The sequence below is a fragment of the Micropterus dolomieu genome, linkage group LG19 (assembly GCF_021292245.1).
Source record: "Micropterus dolomieu isolate WLL.071019.BEF.003 ecotype Adirondacks linkage group LG19, ASM2129224v1, whole genome shotgun sequence".
Taxonomy (NCBI): Eukaryota; Metazoa; Chordata; class Actinopteri; order Centrarchiformes; family Centrarchidae; genus Micropterus; species Micropterus dolomieu.
In genome coordinates this window covers 33,296,059-33,310,244 of record NC_060168.1, presented here as the reverse complement: position 1 = coordinate 33,310,244, position 14,186 = coordinate 33,296,059, and the positions used below count along the sequence as shown (strand labels likewise).

General features: G+C 45.2%; 1 protein-coding gene across 2 annotated transcripts in view; it reads left to right on the top strand.

Annotated features, from left to right (window-relative positions):
• Positions 1-14,186, top strand: part of abca1b (ATP-binding cassette, sub-family A (ABC1), member 1B) — a 56,172-nt gene that overhangs the window by 28,952 nt on the left and 13,034 nt on the right. For both annotated transcript variants that reach the window (XM_046030764.1, XM_046030765.1), the window contains 21 exons: positions 1,981-2,157; positions 2,255-2,477; positions 2,688-2,909; positions 2,997-3,201; positions 3,300-3,413; positions 3,514-3,688; positions 3,793-3,924; positions 4,013-4,290; positions 4,371-4,591; positions 5,792-5,867; positions 5,949-6,199; positions 6,472-6,523; positions 6,607-6,732; positions 7,352-7,500; positions 7,631-7,755; positions 7,937-8,035; positions 8,253-8,442; positions 9,205-9,299; positions 9,390-9,422; positions 9,525-9,630; positions 12,079-12,153. In XM_046030764.1, the coding sequence (XP_045886720.1) occupies positions 1,981-2,157; positions 2,255-2,477; positions 2,688-2,909; positions 2,997-3,201; positions 3,300-3,413; positions 3,514-3,688; positions 3,793-3,924; positions 4,013-4,290; positions 4,371-4,591; positions 5,792-5,867; positions 5,949-6,199; positions 6,472-6,523; positions 6,607-6,732; positions 7,352-7,500; positions 7,631-7,755; positions 7,937-8,035; positions 8,253-8,442; positions 9,205-9,299; positions 9,390-9,422; positions 9,525-9,630; positions 12,079-12,153 (3,124 nt within the window). The remainder of the gene's footprint in view (positions 1-1,980; positions 2,158-2,254; positions 2,478-2,687; positions 2,910-2,996; positions 3,202-3,299; positions 3,414-3,513; positions 3,689-3,792; positions 3,925-4,012; positions 4,291-4,370; positions 4,592-5,791; positions 5,868-5,948; positions 6,200-6,471; positions 6,524-6,606; positions 6,733-7,351; positions 7,501-7,630; positions 7,756-7,936; positions 8,036-8,252; positions 8,443-9,204; positions 9,300-9,389; positions 9,423-9,524; positions 9,631-12,078; positions 12,154-14,186) is intronic.

The window sequence follows — 14,186 nt, the reverse complement described above, 5'->3', positions numbered from 1 at the left end:
TTTGGACAGCTCTTTGGTCTTGGCCATGTTAGTAGTTGGATTCTTACTGATTGTATGGGGTGGACAGGTGTCTTTATGCAGCTAACGACCTCAAACAGGTGCATCTAATTTAGGATAATAAATGGAGTGGAGGTGGACATTTTGAAGGCAGACTAACAGGTCTTTGAGAGTCAGAATTCTAGCTGATAGACAGGTGTTCAAATACTTATTTGCAGCTGTATCATACAAATAAATAGTTAAAAAATCATACATTGTGATTTCTGGATTTTATTTTTGTAGATTATGTCTCTCACAGTGGACATGCACCTACGATGACAATTTCAGACCCCTCCATGATTTCTAAGTGGGAGAACTTGCAAAATAGCAGGGTGTTCAAATACTTATTTTCCTCACTGTAAGTCTACAGGGACCTAATGTATGCAGATGCAGCGTCCTCCTTAGTCACAAAAACAAGTTTGTATTTTAGCTTTTTTTAAATTTAGAAAATCTTGGAAATGTTCATTTACTTCAGTAATTTAACTTTCATGTATTCTAGATTCATCATGCTCAATGTGAAATTTGTTTAATGAAGTTTAATCTTGATGATTAAAGCTCATAGAAATCAAAACTTTCTAAATCAGACCTAATCAATTGGCGGCCTGTGGGCCACATCCCGCCCCCGAAGCAACCTCCATGTGACAACAAAAGGAAACTACATGTATAGTGAATGGAAGTGACTAAAGAGTGAGCTGTTGAGTTTCACGTGCGCTATACCGATCACCGCCTATCAAGGCTCAACTGTCCGACCTGCAGCCTCTCCGCAGAGCGCCTCCACGCCACACATGGCACACGGGCACGGAGCAAAGTCAGCCAGCTGATCGGCGGACACTACCGATGTTGACATTAACTACGCTCGTTAAGTAGGCTACGTGGTGCAATAACGAGTCAATTCTTTACCAGCGCACCTGTTTAATAAGCATAAACACGATGTTTTAATCTGCTCAGTCTCTCGTCCAGCTGTGTGTTGGTTTTACACAGCGTTAGCTCAGCTAACAGCTTACTGTTACAAACAAGCTGAAGTGAAAACTGTCTTTAACTGTTCAGCTTAGTTTGCCACATACATTAAAATATGGCACATTAAACTGAGCTGGTGGCTGAGACAGACCGGGGGACAGGAGGACAGGTGGAGGACAGGAGGAGGGACAGGAGGTGGACAGGAGGGGGACAGGTGGGGGACAGGAGGAGGACAGGTGGAGGACAGGAGGGGGGACAGGAGGACAGGTGGAGGACAGGAGGGGGACAGGAGGGGGGACAGGAGGACAGGAGGAGGACAGGAGGGACTGAGCTGTTCATCCTGTCTAAACTTCACTCACGATGTTGATGTCAGGATTTATTTTACTGACATGTTAGATTTGTTTCCAGTGAGACATGAGTTACGTTGCTGTTGTAAATCCTGTTGCTGCTCTAGAAACAACATTTAGTTAATAAAAAATGTTTAGTAGTGCAATTACTTAGTAATAAATAGGATTGATAAGAGCATCAATAAAGAACTGAACCAATAAGGATTACCAACACAAGTGTGTCAATAAAATCCTAATGATTTTAAAATGTCTGTCCATCTCCGTGTCCTGGTTTTAAAATCCAGCCCAGTTGAATCTGTAATTGACCAGCCGAGCTCTAAATGTTTTAGAATTTTAAAATAGTTTACAGCACAGAAATGTCGACCGGAGAAGAGCTCTGATCAGCTGATGAACGTAAAACACCTTCAGAGGTTTCCTGAGACTTTAAACTGTCAGTCTGCTGCTCACAAAGAGCTTTCCCGACATGCTCAGGTGTTTTCAGACTCACCTGTACATTGTGAGGACTCACTGACACTGTGGGGACCAAAGTGTTGGGGGGAACTCTGAGTATTGATCTAGCACGAAGGTTGGAGTATGAATGCTCACGGCGGCACGTAGACGCAGATGTAAAAATTGTCCTTAACTTTGTCGTCCTCTTCAGGTACTGGGATCCAGGTCCTCGTGCTGACCCGTTTGAGGACATGCGGTACATCTGGGGCGGGTTCTCATACCTGCAGGACGTTATTGAGCAAGGCATCATCAGAGCGATGACGGGCACCAAGGAGAAGACGGGCGTCTACATCCAGCAGATGCCGTATCCCTGCTACGTGGACGACATGTAGGAACATGCGCCGCCATCCACCTGCTCGGGTCTTTAGTTTCCTGAGCTGCAGACGTCTCACCGCTCTGTCTCTGTCCCCCGTGTCCTGTCTCAGCTTCCTGCGGGTGATGAGCCGCTCCATGCCTCTCTTCATGACCCTGGCCTGGATGTACTCGGTGGCGATCATCCTGAAGAGCGTGGTGTACGAGAAGGAGGCGAGGCTGAAGGAGACCATGAGGATTATGGGACTGAATAACGGCATCTTGTGGTTCAGCTGGTTCATCAGCAGCCTGATCCCTCTGCTGATCAGCGCCGGCCTGCTGGTCCTGCTGCTCAAGGTGACGACACGCAAAGCCCTTCAAAACATTCAAAACATTCAAAACAATACCCCGTTATACCGTACCTGCAGGTCTAGGTTTAGAGTAGTTGGTTGTAAGACCTCGTTGTGGAGTCGTTGGGTCGGGGACAGCCTGGTGGTCTACAGAGACCCCGTTATTAAATCATTCTGTAAATTACCCGATGTGACGGACTTCCTGTGTCCCTTACAGATGGGGAACCTGCTGCCCTACAGCGACCCCGGCGTCGTCTTCCTCTTCATGGCGTCTTTCGCCGTGGTGACCATCATGCAGTGCTTCCTGCTCAGCACGGCGTTTGCCCGTGCTAACCTGGCCGCCGCCTGCGGAGGAATCCTCTACTTCACCCTCTACCTGCCCTACGTGCTCTGCGTCGCCTGGCAGGACTACATCGGCTTCGGAGCCAAAGTCTTCGCTGTAAGACCGCCAGCCTTTCATATGTTTGTGGTTATGATGCTGTGTTGTTATTGGACAGAGTGGGTCACATGTCTTCCTCCCCCGCAGAGCCTCCTGTCCCCCGTGGCGTTCGGGTTCGGCTGCGAGTACTTCGCTCTGTTCGAGGAGCAGGGGGTCGGGATCCAGTGGAAGAACTTGGTGTCCAGTCCTTTGGAGGAGGACGACTTCAGCCTCCGCACCGCCATCATCATGATGTACGTGGACTCCTTCCTGTACGGAGTCCTCACCTGGTACCTCGAGGCCGTGTTTCCAGGTGAGTCTTTATCCGGAACTCAGACTTCAGTTTGCTGAACAGTTCAGCCTCCGGTCAGTAGGTGGTGCTGGATTAAATTTATCTGTTGTGTGTCTCAGGTCAGTACGGGATCCCCCGACCCTGGTTTTTCCCCTTCACCAAGTCCTACTGGTCCGGAGAGAAAGAGGGGAGGTCCACCAACGTCCCTCTGAGCCGGAAAGGAAACCCAGAAGGTGAGCGACCACACGGTGGCAACACCGAGATGGACCGGACTTTTAGTGTGAGAGAGACTTCCTGAACTGAGCAGTAACCTGGTCCGCTCTGTTTCTCCAGCTGTGTGCATAGAGGAGGAGCCGGCCCACCTGGAGCCGGGAGTCTACATCGAGAACCTGGTCAAGGTTTACCGTCACGGAAAGAAGCTGGCTGTGGACGGACTGACGCTCGGCTTCTACGAGGGACAGATCACCTCCTTCCTGGGACACAACGGGGCCGGAAAGACCACCACCATGTGAGTCACATCGAGCAGTACACACACAAATACTGAGAGTACAAGTACCCTCACAGGTACAGACAGATCCCGCACGTTGATCTAAGTGGTCTCCTTTACTGCAGGTCCATCCTGACCGGGCTGTTCCCCCCGACCTCCGGTACCGCCTACATCCTGGGCAGAGACATCCGGACCGATCTGAGCGCCATCAGACAGAGTCTGGGAGTTTGTCCACAACACAACGTCCTCTTCAGCATGTGAGTCCTCCACCATAATGTTAGACAGACTGCTGTCCCTGTTTAGCCCTGCTGGTTTGTGAGCTTGTTGGTGTTGCGCCCCCTGCAGGCTGACGGTGGAGGAGCACATCTGGTTCTACGGCCGGCTGAAAGGGCTGTCGGAGGAGCAGGTGAAAAGTGAGATCGAGCAGATCCTGCAGGACACCGGGCTGCCGCACAAACGCACCTCCAGGGCCAACGCGCTCTCCGGCGGCATGCAGAGGAAGCTGTCTGTGGCTCTGGCCTTCGTCGGGGGGTCGAAGGTCGTGATCCTGGACGAGCCCACGGCCGGCGTCGACCCCTACGCCCGCAGAGGGATCTGGGATCTGCTGCTGAAGTACAGACAGGGTGCGCGGTCCTGAAGATGTTACGTTAGGTTATTTGTGTTCACCGGCTGGACTTTCATTTAACTTCCTGTCTCCTCTCAGGGCGGACCATCATCCTGTCCACACACCACATGGACGAGGCGGACATCCTGGGAGACCGGATTGCCATCATCTCCCACGGCAAGCTGTGCTGCGTGGGCTCGTCTCTATACCTGAAGAACCAGCTGGGGACGGGCTACTACCTGACGCTGGTGAAGAAGGAACCCGAGGCGTCGCTCAGCTCCTGCAGGAACTCCACCAGCACCGTGTCCTTCACCAAGAAGGTCTCAGAACCGCTCTCATCAGTATTCAGCAGTATTTCTCAGTATTTTGCCCTCTGTGTGCAGTATTTCTCTGCAGTATTTTGTCCTCTGTGTGCAGTATTTTGCCCTCTGTGTGCAGTATTTCTCTCCAGTATTTTGTCCTCTGTGTGCAGTATTTCTCAGCAGTATTTTGCCCTCTGTGTGCAGTATTTCTCTCCAGTATTTTGCCCTCTGTGTGCAGTATTTCTCTCCAGTATTTTGCCCTCTGTGTGCAGTATTTCTCTCCAGTATTTTGTCCTCTGTGTGCAGTATTTCTCAGCAGTATTTTGCCCTCTGTGTGCAGTATTTCTCTCCAGTATTTTGCCCTCTGTGTGCAGTATTTCTCTCCAGTATTTTGCCCTCTGTGTGCAGTATTTCTCTCCAGTATTTTGTCCTCTGTGTGCAGTATTTCTCAGCAGTATTTTGCCCTCTGTGTGCAGTATTTCTCTCCAGTATTTTGCCCTCTGTGTGCAGTATTTCTCTCCAGTATTTTGCCCTCTGTGTGCAGTATTTCTCTCCAGTATTTTGTCCTCTGTGTGCAGTATTTCTCAGCAGTATTTTGCCCTCTGTGTGCAGTATTTCTCTCCAGTATTTTGCCCTCTGTGTGCAGTATTTCTCTCCAGTATTTTGCCCTCTGTGTGCAGTATTTCTCTCCAGTATTTTGTCCTCTGTGTGCAGTATTTCTCAGCAGTATTTTGCCCTCTGTGTGCAGTATTTCTCTCCAGTATTTTGCCCTCTGTGTGCAGTATTTCTCTCCAGTATTTTGCCCTCTGTGTGCAGTATTTCTCTCCAGTATTTTGTCCTCTGTGTGCAGTATTTCTCAGCAGTATTTTGCCCTCTGTGTGCAGTATTTCTCTCCAGTATTTTGCCCTCTGTGTGCAGTATTTCTCTCCAGTATTTTGCCCTCTGTGTGCAGTATTTCTCTCCAGTATTTTGTCCTCTGTGTGCAGTATTTCTCAGCAGTATTTTGCCCTCTGTGTGCAGTATTTCTCAGCAGTATTTTGCCCTCTGTGTGCAGTATTTTGCCCTCTGTGTGCAGTATTTTGCCCTCTGTGTGCAGTATTTCTCTGCAGTATTTTGTCCTCTGTGTGCAGTATTTTGCCCTCTGTGTGCAGTATTTCTCTGCAGTATTTTGCCTTCTGTGTGTAGTATCAGTCCTCTAAACCCCGCGTTGTGTCTCAGGAGGAGGAGTGCGCCTCGGTCAGCAGCAGTGACGCAGGACTTGGCAGCGAACATGAAAGTGAGGCTGCTGCCACCGGTGAGCCGTCTGTTCCTGCAGGGCGTTTGATTCGTTCACCTTCAGGCGGATCTGATCTGTGTCTCGTGTTTCCGTCCTCAGAGAACGGCCCCGCGGCATCCATCTGCGACGTCCCCTTCGCCCCCCCCGGCGTGTCCCTGGTCTCGGGTCTGATCCTGTGTCACGTCCCCGCCGCCCGCCTGGTGGAAGACCTCGGGCACGAGCTGACCTACATCCTGCCGTACAGCGCCGCCAAGGACGGAGCCTTCGTGAAGCTCTTCAAAGACCTGGACCAGAAGCTGCCCGACCTCGGCATCTCCAGCTACGGCGTGTCTGACACCACCCTGGAGGAGGTGGGTCTGGTGTTGAATCTGATCCAGTCTGAGAGGAAGACGCTCGTCCTCTGTCTCATTAGATTAATATTCCAATGTCTCGTGCAGAAACAAGCACCCTGGATTATAATCTCTCAGCTGGTGTTTCAGTTCTGTAGATCCACTTGGGATTTATGAAGTCAGATTTCCATTGAAGTCTGACAGTAAAACTGATTAAAGCTCTGAGACAAACTCAGCTCCAACATGCACATCTCAGATCCACTAACGTGAAATGATTCTGAATGTTTTTGCAGATTTTCCTGAAAGTGGCTGAAGATAACGGAGTCGACACTGAAGTGCCTTCAGGTGAGTGCAGACCTCTGACCTCTGACTGTCATTCCAAATTAAGAGTCTACATCTTGACATGAACTTCCTGTGTGTGTGTTCAGATGGTACGCTTCCTGTTCGGAGGCGGAGGAGGACGCACGCCTTCGGGGGAGGAGACCATCAGAGCTGCCTGAGGCCTTTAACGGAGGACGACAACAACGACTGCAACGAGTCCGACGGAGACCCGGGTACACAATCTGATCTGACCCTCGTTAAAAACAAACAGCTCCAGCAGGGTCATGTTTCTAAAGAGTTTCCAGCAGCTGTGGACGAAGTATTCACATCCTTTACTTGAGTAAAAGTACTAATACCTCACTGTGAAAATACACTGTACACAACAGTAAAAGTATGTGAGTATAATCAGGAAAAGTACTCACTGCAGAACAGTGTCCTCTGACTGTTATACTATTAAATTATAATAATAATATACGACTATAGGATCAGATTAATATTCCTCATCATTAATGGAAAGCAGGATGTTGCTGCTGTAGTTGTTGAACTATTTAATATCAGATTGCAGCTAATGATTATTTTCTCCATTAATCGATTTTCTAAATTCTGAAAATAGTGAGAAATCACAGTTAGCCAGAGCTCAAAGTGACTCGTTTTATCCAACCAACAGTCCAAACCTCAGAATTATTACAATTAAATTAGTAGTAGTAGTTCTTTTAGTCAGTCTAATGATCCTGTCAGCTGGACTTATACAAAATCGTAAAGTACTAGTACTTCTAATTTGTACTTCAGTACAGTACTTGAGTATTTGTACTTAGTTCCCGTCCATGCGGCTTGTGTCATGTGACCTTTCAGAGAGCCGGGAGACGGACTGGCTGAACTGCACGGACGGTAAAGGGTCGTATCAGGTGAAAGGCTGGAGTCTGAGGAGGCAGCAGTTTGTGGCTCTGATGTGGAAACGATTTCTGTACGCTCGCCGCTCCAGGAAGGGCTTCTTTGCTCAGGTACGCCGACTCCTGCACACCCGTTACATTTACATTCAGATATTTACACGTGTAATCTACAAAGTCTGTTTTCTGTAGTCGCCCGCTGAGCTGTTTTTCATATCGGAGCTTCTCTCGTGTTGGTTTGCAGATTGTTCTTCCTGCTGTGTTTGTGTGCATCGCTCTGGTCTTCAGTCTCATCGTCCCCCCGTTCGGAAAATACCCGAGTCTGGAGCTGCAGCCCTGGATGTACGAGGACCAGGTCACCTTCATCAGGTACAGCTGTGCTAAACTGTCCCACTGAACCGTCCCACGCTGTGCTGTTTGCTGCTGCAGCCTGAAGTCAGACTTCAGATGTCTTGAAATAACATGTTATATGTCATTATTAACATTAGAAACAAAATAACTCAGACACACTGACCTGTGAGTTAAATGTGTGTGTGTGTGTGTGTCTTAGTGACGACGCTCCCGGAGACGCCAACATGCACAAGTTATTAAACGCTCTGCTGGACGCTCCGGGCTTTGGGACGCGCTGCATGGACGGACATCCCATCCCGTAAGGAAACGCGAGGGGATATTAAGTTAAATGTGTTAATATGAGCAGATTAAACAGAATGCATTCATCATCAGGCTGATGTCATCTTTAAGTTCACACAGGATTCTGGGTAGTGGAGTTTGAATCAGCAGTCACTAATAATCTGTTGAGATATGTTTGGTATTTTTATTTGACTAATGACAGTATCTTTCTGTCGGTCTCGTACCCCCCCCTCCAGAGAGGCTCCCTGTACGTTGGGCGATGAGGACTGGCAGACTCCTGCCGTCCCAGAAAGCGTCCAGCAGCTGTTCAGCTCCGGAAACTGGACCATGGAGAACCCGTCTCCGGCCTGTTTCTGCAGCTGCGACGGCCACAAGAAGATGCTGCCGGACTGTCCTGCCGGAGCCGGAGGACTGCCCCCCCCCCAGGTCAGACCCCCCTGAATCAGACCTGAACCTGAACTTAGCAGGGCTGGATTTAGGATGCTACAGTCATGTCCTTATGAGTGGTTTTAACCCCCTAACTGAACAAGTAGTTTTTACACATATCTGGTGCTTAGCAATAGCTAAACCTATAGAAATATAATTAATATGAAATATATCATAATATGGTATTTAAATATACCGTATGTCATATTTCTTCATTATGATGACGATGCTGCAGCTCAACGGAAACGTAATCTAATAACATGTGGTCATGTGACATTATGACACAATATGAGGAGAAATGACTCTAATATCAGTCATCAATATTATTTTCTGTCCACATGTGGACAGAAAATAACGAGATGAAAAACGAATCAAATGATCCCAATAAACATTGATCACTTTTGATTGTAGATCTAAAGCACCCGGAGATATTAAAGAGGGACAAACAGTCAGATTAATTAGTCTCAGTGTAAATTATTATTATTATTATTGGATGGATTATTCGTCAGTAAACTTTAATGGAGAAATAATTAAAGTTTTCTGAAGAAAACCTTTAAAATATGAAACTGAATATGAGTGAATCTGACACGTCTGAGATTGAAACCATGAGATCCATTTAGTAGCTGCTCTGGAGCTTTTGATCAGGTCACTTGATTATTGTTGGATTTTTATCATTGAAGCTTCAGACTTCAGGAATATTTTCTGGATAATTTATTTCAGGTTAGAACTTTTTTTTTAATAATCCCGTTTTCCTTCGTTCAGATGAATCTCAGCGCCACCGACACTCTGCAGAACCTGACAGGAAGAAACATCTCCGACTACCTGGTGAAAACCTACGCGCAGATCATCGGCAAGAGGTGAGACTTACCTGGGATACAGAGGAGTACACAGCAGTACCGCAGATGCCCAGTATTCTGTCACTAACAGCTCCTGTGTGTTTGTTTCAGCCTGAAGAACAAAGTCTGGGTGAACGAATTCAGGTCGGCCTTTTTAAATCCTGTGTTCTGCTTTTATTTTGGAAATCATTATCAGTCGTTTCCAGTTTTTCACATTTTAAATCTTGTTTTTTTTTCTCTCTGCAGATACGGAGGTTTTTCATTGGGCGCTAGGAGCACTCAGGTCCTCCCACCGGCCAATGAGGTTGACGACGCCATCGAACGAGTCAGAAAGATCTTTGAGTTACAGAAGGTCAGTGTTTAAAATCCAGAGTTTCAGACGCCGACCTTCATCTTTAAATCCAAATCACAGCCAACCAATCAGACAAGAGTCCGAACCTCCTGATGCACCTGTCTGTCATCATTATATAAGTCTCTAAAAAAATTCTTAAGATAAAAAATCCAAGGGAAAACTGGAACAACAGTCTAATGCTGACCGCTCGCTTTGTATCAGCCCAACTGATCCTGCAGTGTGACGGCTTTACAGCCAGAATCTGAAGGTCGCCGACTGGATCAGAGCCTCCGATCCTACAGCAGCCAATGAGAGCGAGCTGAGCAGGAAACGTCCCCAGCGTGTTGTGTATCTGCTCTATAAAATCTGTAAACCTGCTGATTCCCTCTTTTCAGCCGAGTTCATCCACAGTTTGATCATGTGAGATTCTGTGAGATCCCAAGTCCCCGGAACCGCCACCCGTTTAGTATAAACGCCGAGTGTGTGGTCCTGAACCGTCTGGATTGAGCTGTCTGGTGCGTTCTTAAGATGAAGTTATTAAACATCGGGTCATTCTCTCATTACGTCTGTGGGATGTCACGTTTTTAAAGTCAGTTAAGATTTAAAATCCTCTCGTGCAGACGCAAGACAATCCGGACTGTTAGCGTCGCCAGTTAACAAACGTGTGTTTTGACCTTGGGAGGGGAATGTGAACGCCACACAGGAAATAAAAAGTCACTAATAAAGAATTCTGAGTGAGTCTGATGAATGTCCGCGTCTGAAACGTGTATAGAGGGTCCAGCTGGATTTACTGTCTTTCATCTGTGGAATCTGAAGACACAGAAGTTACAGAAGTTACAGCAGTTACAGTAGATACAGAAGACACAGCTGTTACAGATGTTACAGAAGATACAGAAGTTACAGATGTTACAGCAGTACAACTGTTACAGCTGTTACATGTTACAGCTGTAACAGATGTTACAGCTGTTACAGCTGTAACAGATGTTACAGCTGTTACAGCTGTAACAGATGTTACAGCTGTTACAGCTGTAACAGATGTTACAGCTGTTACAGTAGATACAGATGTTACAGCTGTTACAGTAGATACAGATGTTACAGCTGTTACAGAAGACACAGATGTTACAGTAGACACAAGTTACAGTAGACACAAGTTACAGTAGACACAAGTTACAGTAGACACAAGTTACAGTAGTTACAGATGTTAAAGTAGTTACAGATGTTAAAGTAGTTACAGATGTTACAGTAGTTACAGATGTAACAGATGTTACAGATGTTACAGTAGACACAGATGTTACAGATGTTACAGTAGATACAGCTGTTACAGATTTTACAGTAGTTACAGATGTTACAGTAGTTACAGATGTTACAGATGTTACAGATGTTACAGCAGACACAGCAGTTACAGCTGTTACAGATGTTACAGTAGACACAAGTTACAGTAGACACAAGTTACAGTAGACACAAGTTACAGTAGTTACAAGTTACAGTAGACACAAGTTACAGTAGTTACAGTAGACACAAGTTACAGTAGTTACAGATGTTAAAGTAGTTACAGATGTTACAGATGTTACAGCAGACACAGCAGTTACAGCTGTTACAGATGTTACAGTAGACACAAGTTACAGTAGACACAAGTTACAGTAGACACAAGTTACAGTAGTTACAAGTTACAGTAGACACAAGTTACAGTAGTTACAGTAGACACAAGTTACAGTAGTTACAGATGTTAAAGTAGTTACAGATGTTACAGATGTTACAGCAGACACAGCAGTTACAGCTGTTACAGATGTTACAGTAGACACAAGTTACAGTAGACACAAGTTACAGTAGACACAAGTTACAGTAGTTACAAGTTACAGTAGACACAAGTTACAGTAGTTACAGTAGACACAAGTTACAGTAGTTACAGATGTTAAAGTAGTTACAGATGTTACAGATGTTACAGCAGACACAGCAGTTACAGCTGTTACAGATGTTACAGTAGACACAAGTTACAGTAGACACAAGTTACAGTAGACACAAGTTACAGTAGTTACAAGTTACAGTAGACACAAGTTACAGTAGTTACAGTAGACACAAGTTACAGTAGTTACAGATGTTAAAGTAGTTACAGATGTTACAGATGTTACAGCAGACACAGCAGTTACAGCTGTTACAGATGTTACAGTAGACACAAGTTACAGTAGACACAAGTTACAGTAGACACAAGTTACAGTAGTTACAAGTTACAGTAGACACAAGTTACAGTAGTTACAGATGTTACAGTAGTTACAGTAGACACAAGTTACAGTAGTTACAGATGTTACAGCTGTAACAGATGTTACAGATGTTACAGTAGACACAGATGTTACAATAGACACAGATGTTACAGATGTTACAGTAGTTACAGATGTTACAGTAGTTACAGATGTTACAGCTGTTACAGTAGATACAGATGTTAAGAAGTTAAAGTGAGACTGTTATTTTCAGGGAGCTGCTGCAGATCGCTTCCTCGACAATTTGTCGGGTTTCATCAACGGGTTGGACACGAAGAACAACGTCAAGGTGAGAAACAGCTGAGAGGAACAGAGAGTCTGTCTGATGAAGACCCTGTGACAGGGTTAAAAGTTCTGGAAGTGGACAAACAGTGAATCAAAGTCGTGTCTGTTGCTGCATGAAACTCATGATCAGAAATAGCTCAAGTGTTCAGGACGTTTGACAAAACAATCTCCATTCGAGGTCTTTGAACTTTATCACATGATCTTTGTCCTTCAGGTAGAATGCTGTGTGATATGGGTGAAAGCTCTTGGAAAGGGTAATAAGTGGACCTTGAGTTGGGATTGTTTCATCAGTCATTATTATTATTATTTCTAAAATTGAGACTGAACTTTGATGCTTCATCAGATGTTCAGTTCAGATGTTACAGATGTTACAGTAGACACAGATGTTACAGTAGACACAGATGTTACAGATGTGACAGTAGACACAGATGTTACAGTAGACACAGATGTTACAGATGTTACAGTAGTTACAGTAGACGCAGATGTTACAGTAGACGCAGATGTTACAGATGTTACAGTAGTTACAGTAGACACAGATGTTACAGTAGACACAGATGTTACAGTAGTTACAGTAGACGCAGATGTTACAGTAGACGCAGATGTTACAGTAGTTACAGTAGACGCAGATGTTACAGTAGACGCAGATGTTACAGATGTTACAGTAGTTACAGTAGACACAGATGTTACAGTAGACACAGATGTTACAGTAGTTACAGTAGACGCAGATGTTACAGTAGACGCAGATGTTACAGTAGACGCAGATGTTACAGATGTTACAGTAGTTACAGTAGACGCAGATGTTACAGTAGACGCAGATGTTACAGATGTTACAGTAGTTACAGTAGACACAGATGTTACAGTAGACACAGATGTTACAGTAGTTACAGTAGACACAGATGTTACAGTAGACGCAGATGTTACAGTAGACACAGATGTTACAGATGTTACAGTAGTTACAGTAGACGCAGATGTTACAGTAGACGCAGATGTTACAGATGTTACAGTAGTTACAGTAGACACAGATGTTACAGTAGACACAGATGTTACAGTAGACACAGATGTTACAGTAGACGCAGATGTTACAGTAGACGCAGATGTTACAGTAGACGCAGATGTTACAGATGTTACAGTAGTTACAGTAGACGCAGATGTTACAGTAGACGCAGATGTTACAGATGTTACAGTAGTTACAGTAGACACAGATGTTACAGTATACACAGATGTTACAGTAGACGCAGATGTTACAGATGTTACAGTAGTTACAGTAGACACAGATGTTACAGTAGACGCAGATGTTACAGTAGACACAGATGTTACAGATGTTACAGTAGTTACAGTAGACACAGATGTTACAGTAGACACAGATGTTACAGATGTTACAGTAGTTACAGTAGACACAGATGTTACAGTAGAGACAGATGTTACAGATGTTACAGTAGTTACAGTAGACACAGATGTTACAGTAGAGACAGATGTTACAGATGTTACAGTAGTTACAGTAGACGCAGATGTTACAGTAGACGCAGATGTTACAGTAGACGCAGATGTTACAGTAGACGCAGATGTTACAGTAGACGCAGATGTTACAGATGTTACAGTAGTTACAGTAGACGCAGATGTTACAGTAGACGCAGATGTTACAGATGTTACAGTAGTTACAGTAGACGCAGATGTTACAGTAGTTACAGTAGACGCAGATGTTACAGTAGACGCAGATGTTACAGTAGACACAGATGTTACAGATGTTACAGTAGTTACAGTAGACACAGATGTTACAGTAGACACAGATGTTACAGATGTTACAGTAGTTACAGTAGACACAGATGTTACAGTAGACACAGATGTTACAGTAGACACAGATGTTACAGATGTTACAGTAGACACAGATGTTACAGTAGTTACAGTAGACGCAGATGTTACAGTAGACACAGATGTTACAGTAGACACAGATGTTACAGATGTTACAGTAGTTACAGTAGACACAGATGTTACAGTAGACACAGATGTTACAGATGTTACAGTAGTTACAGATGTTAC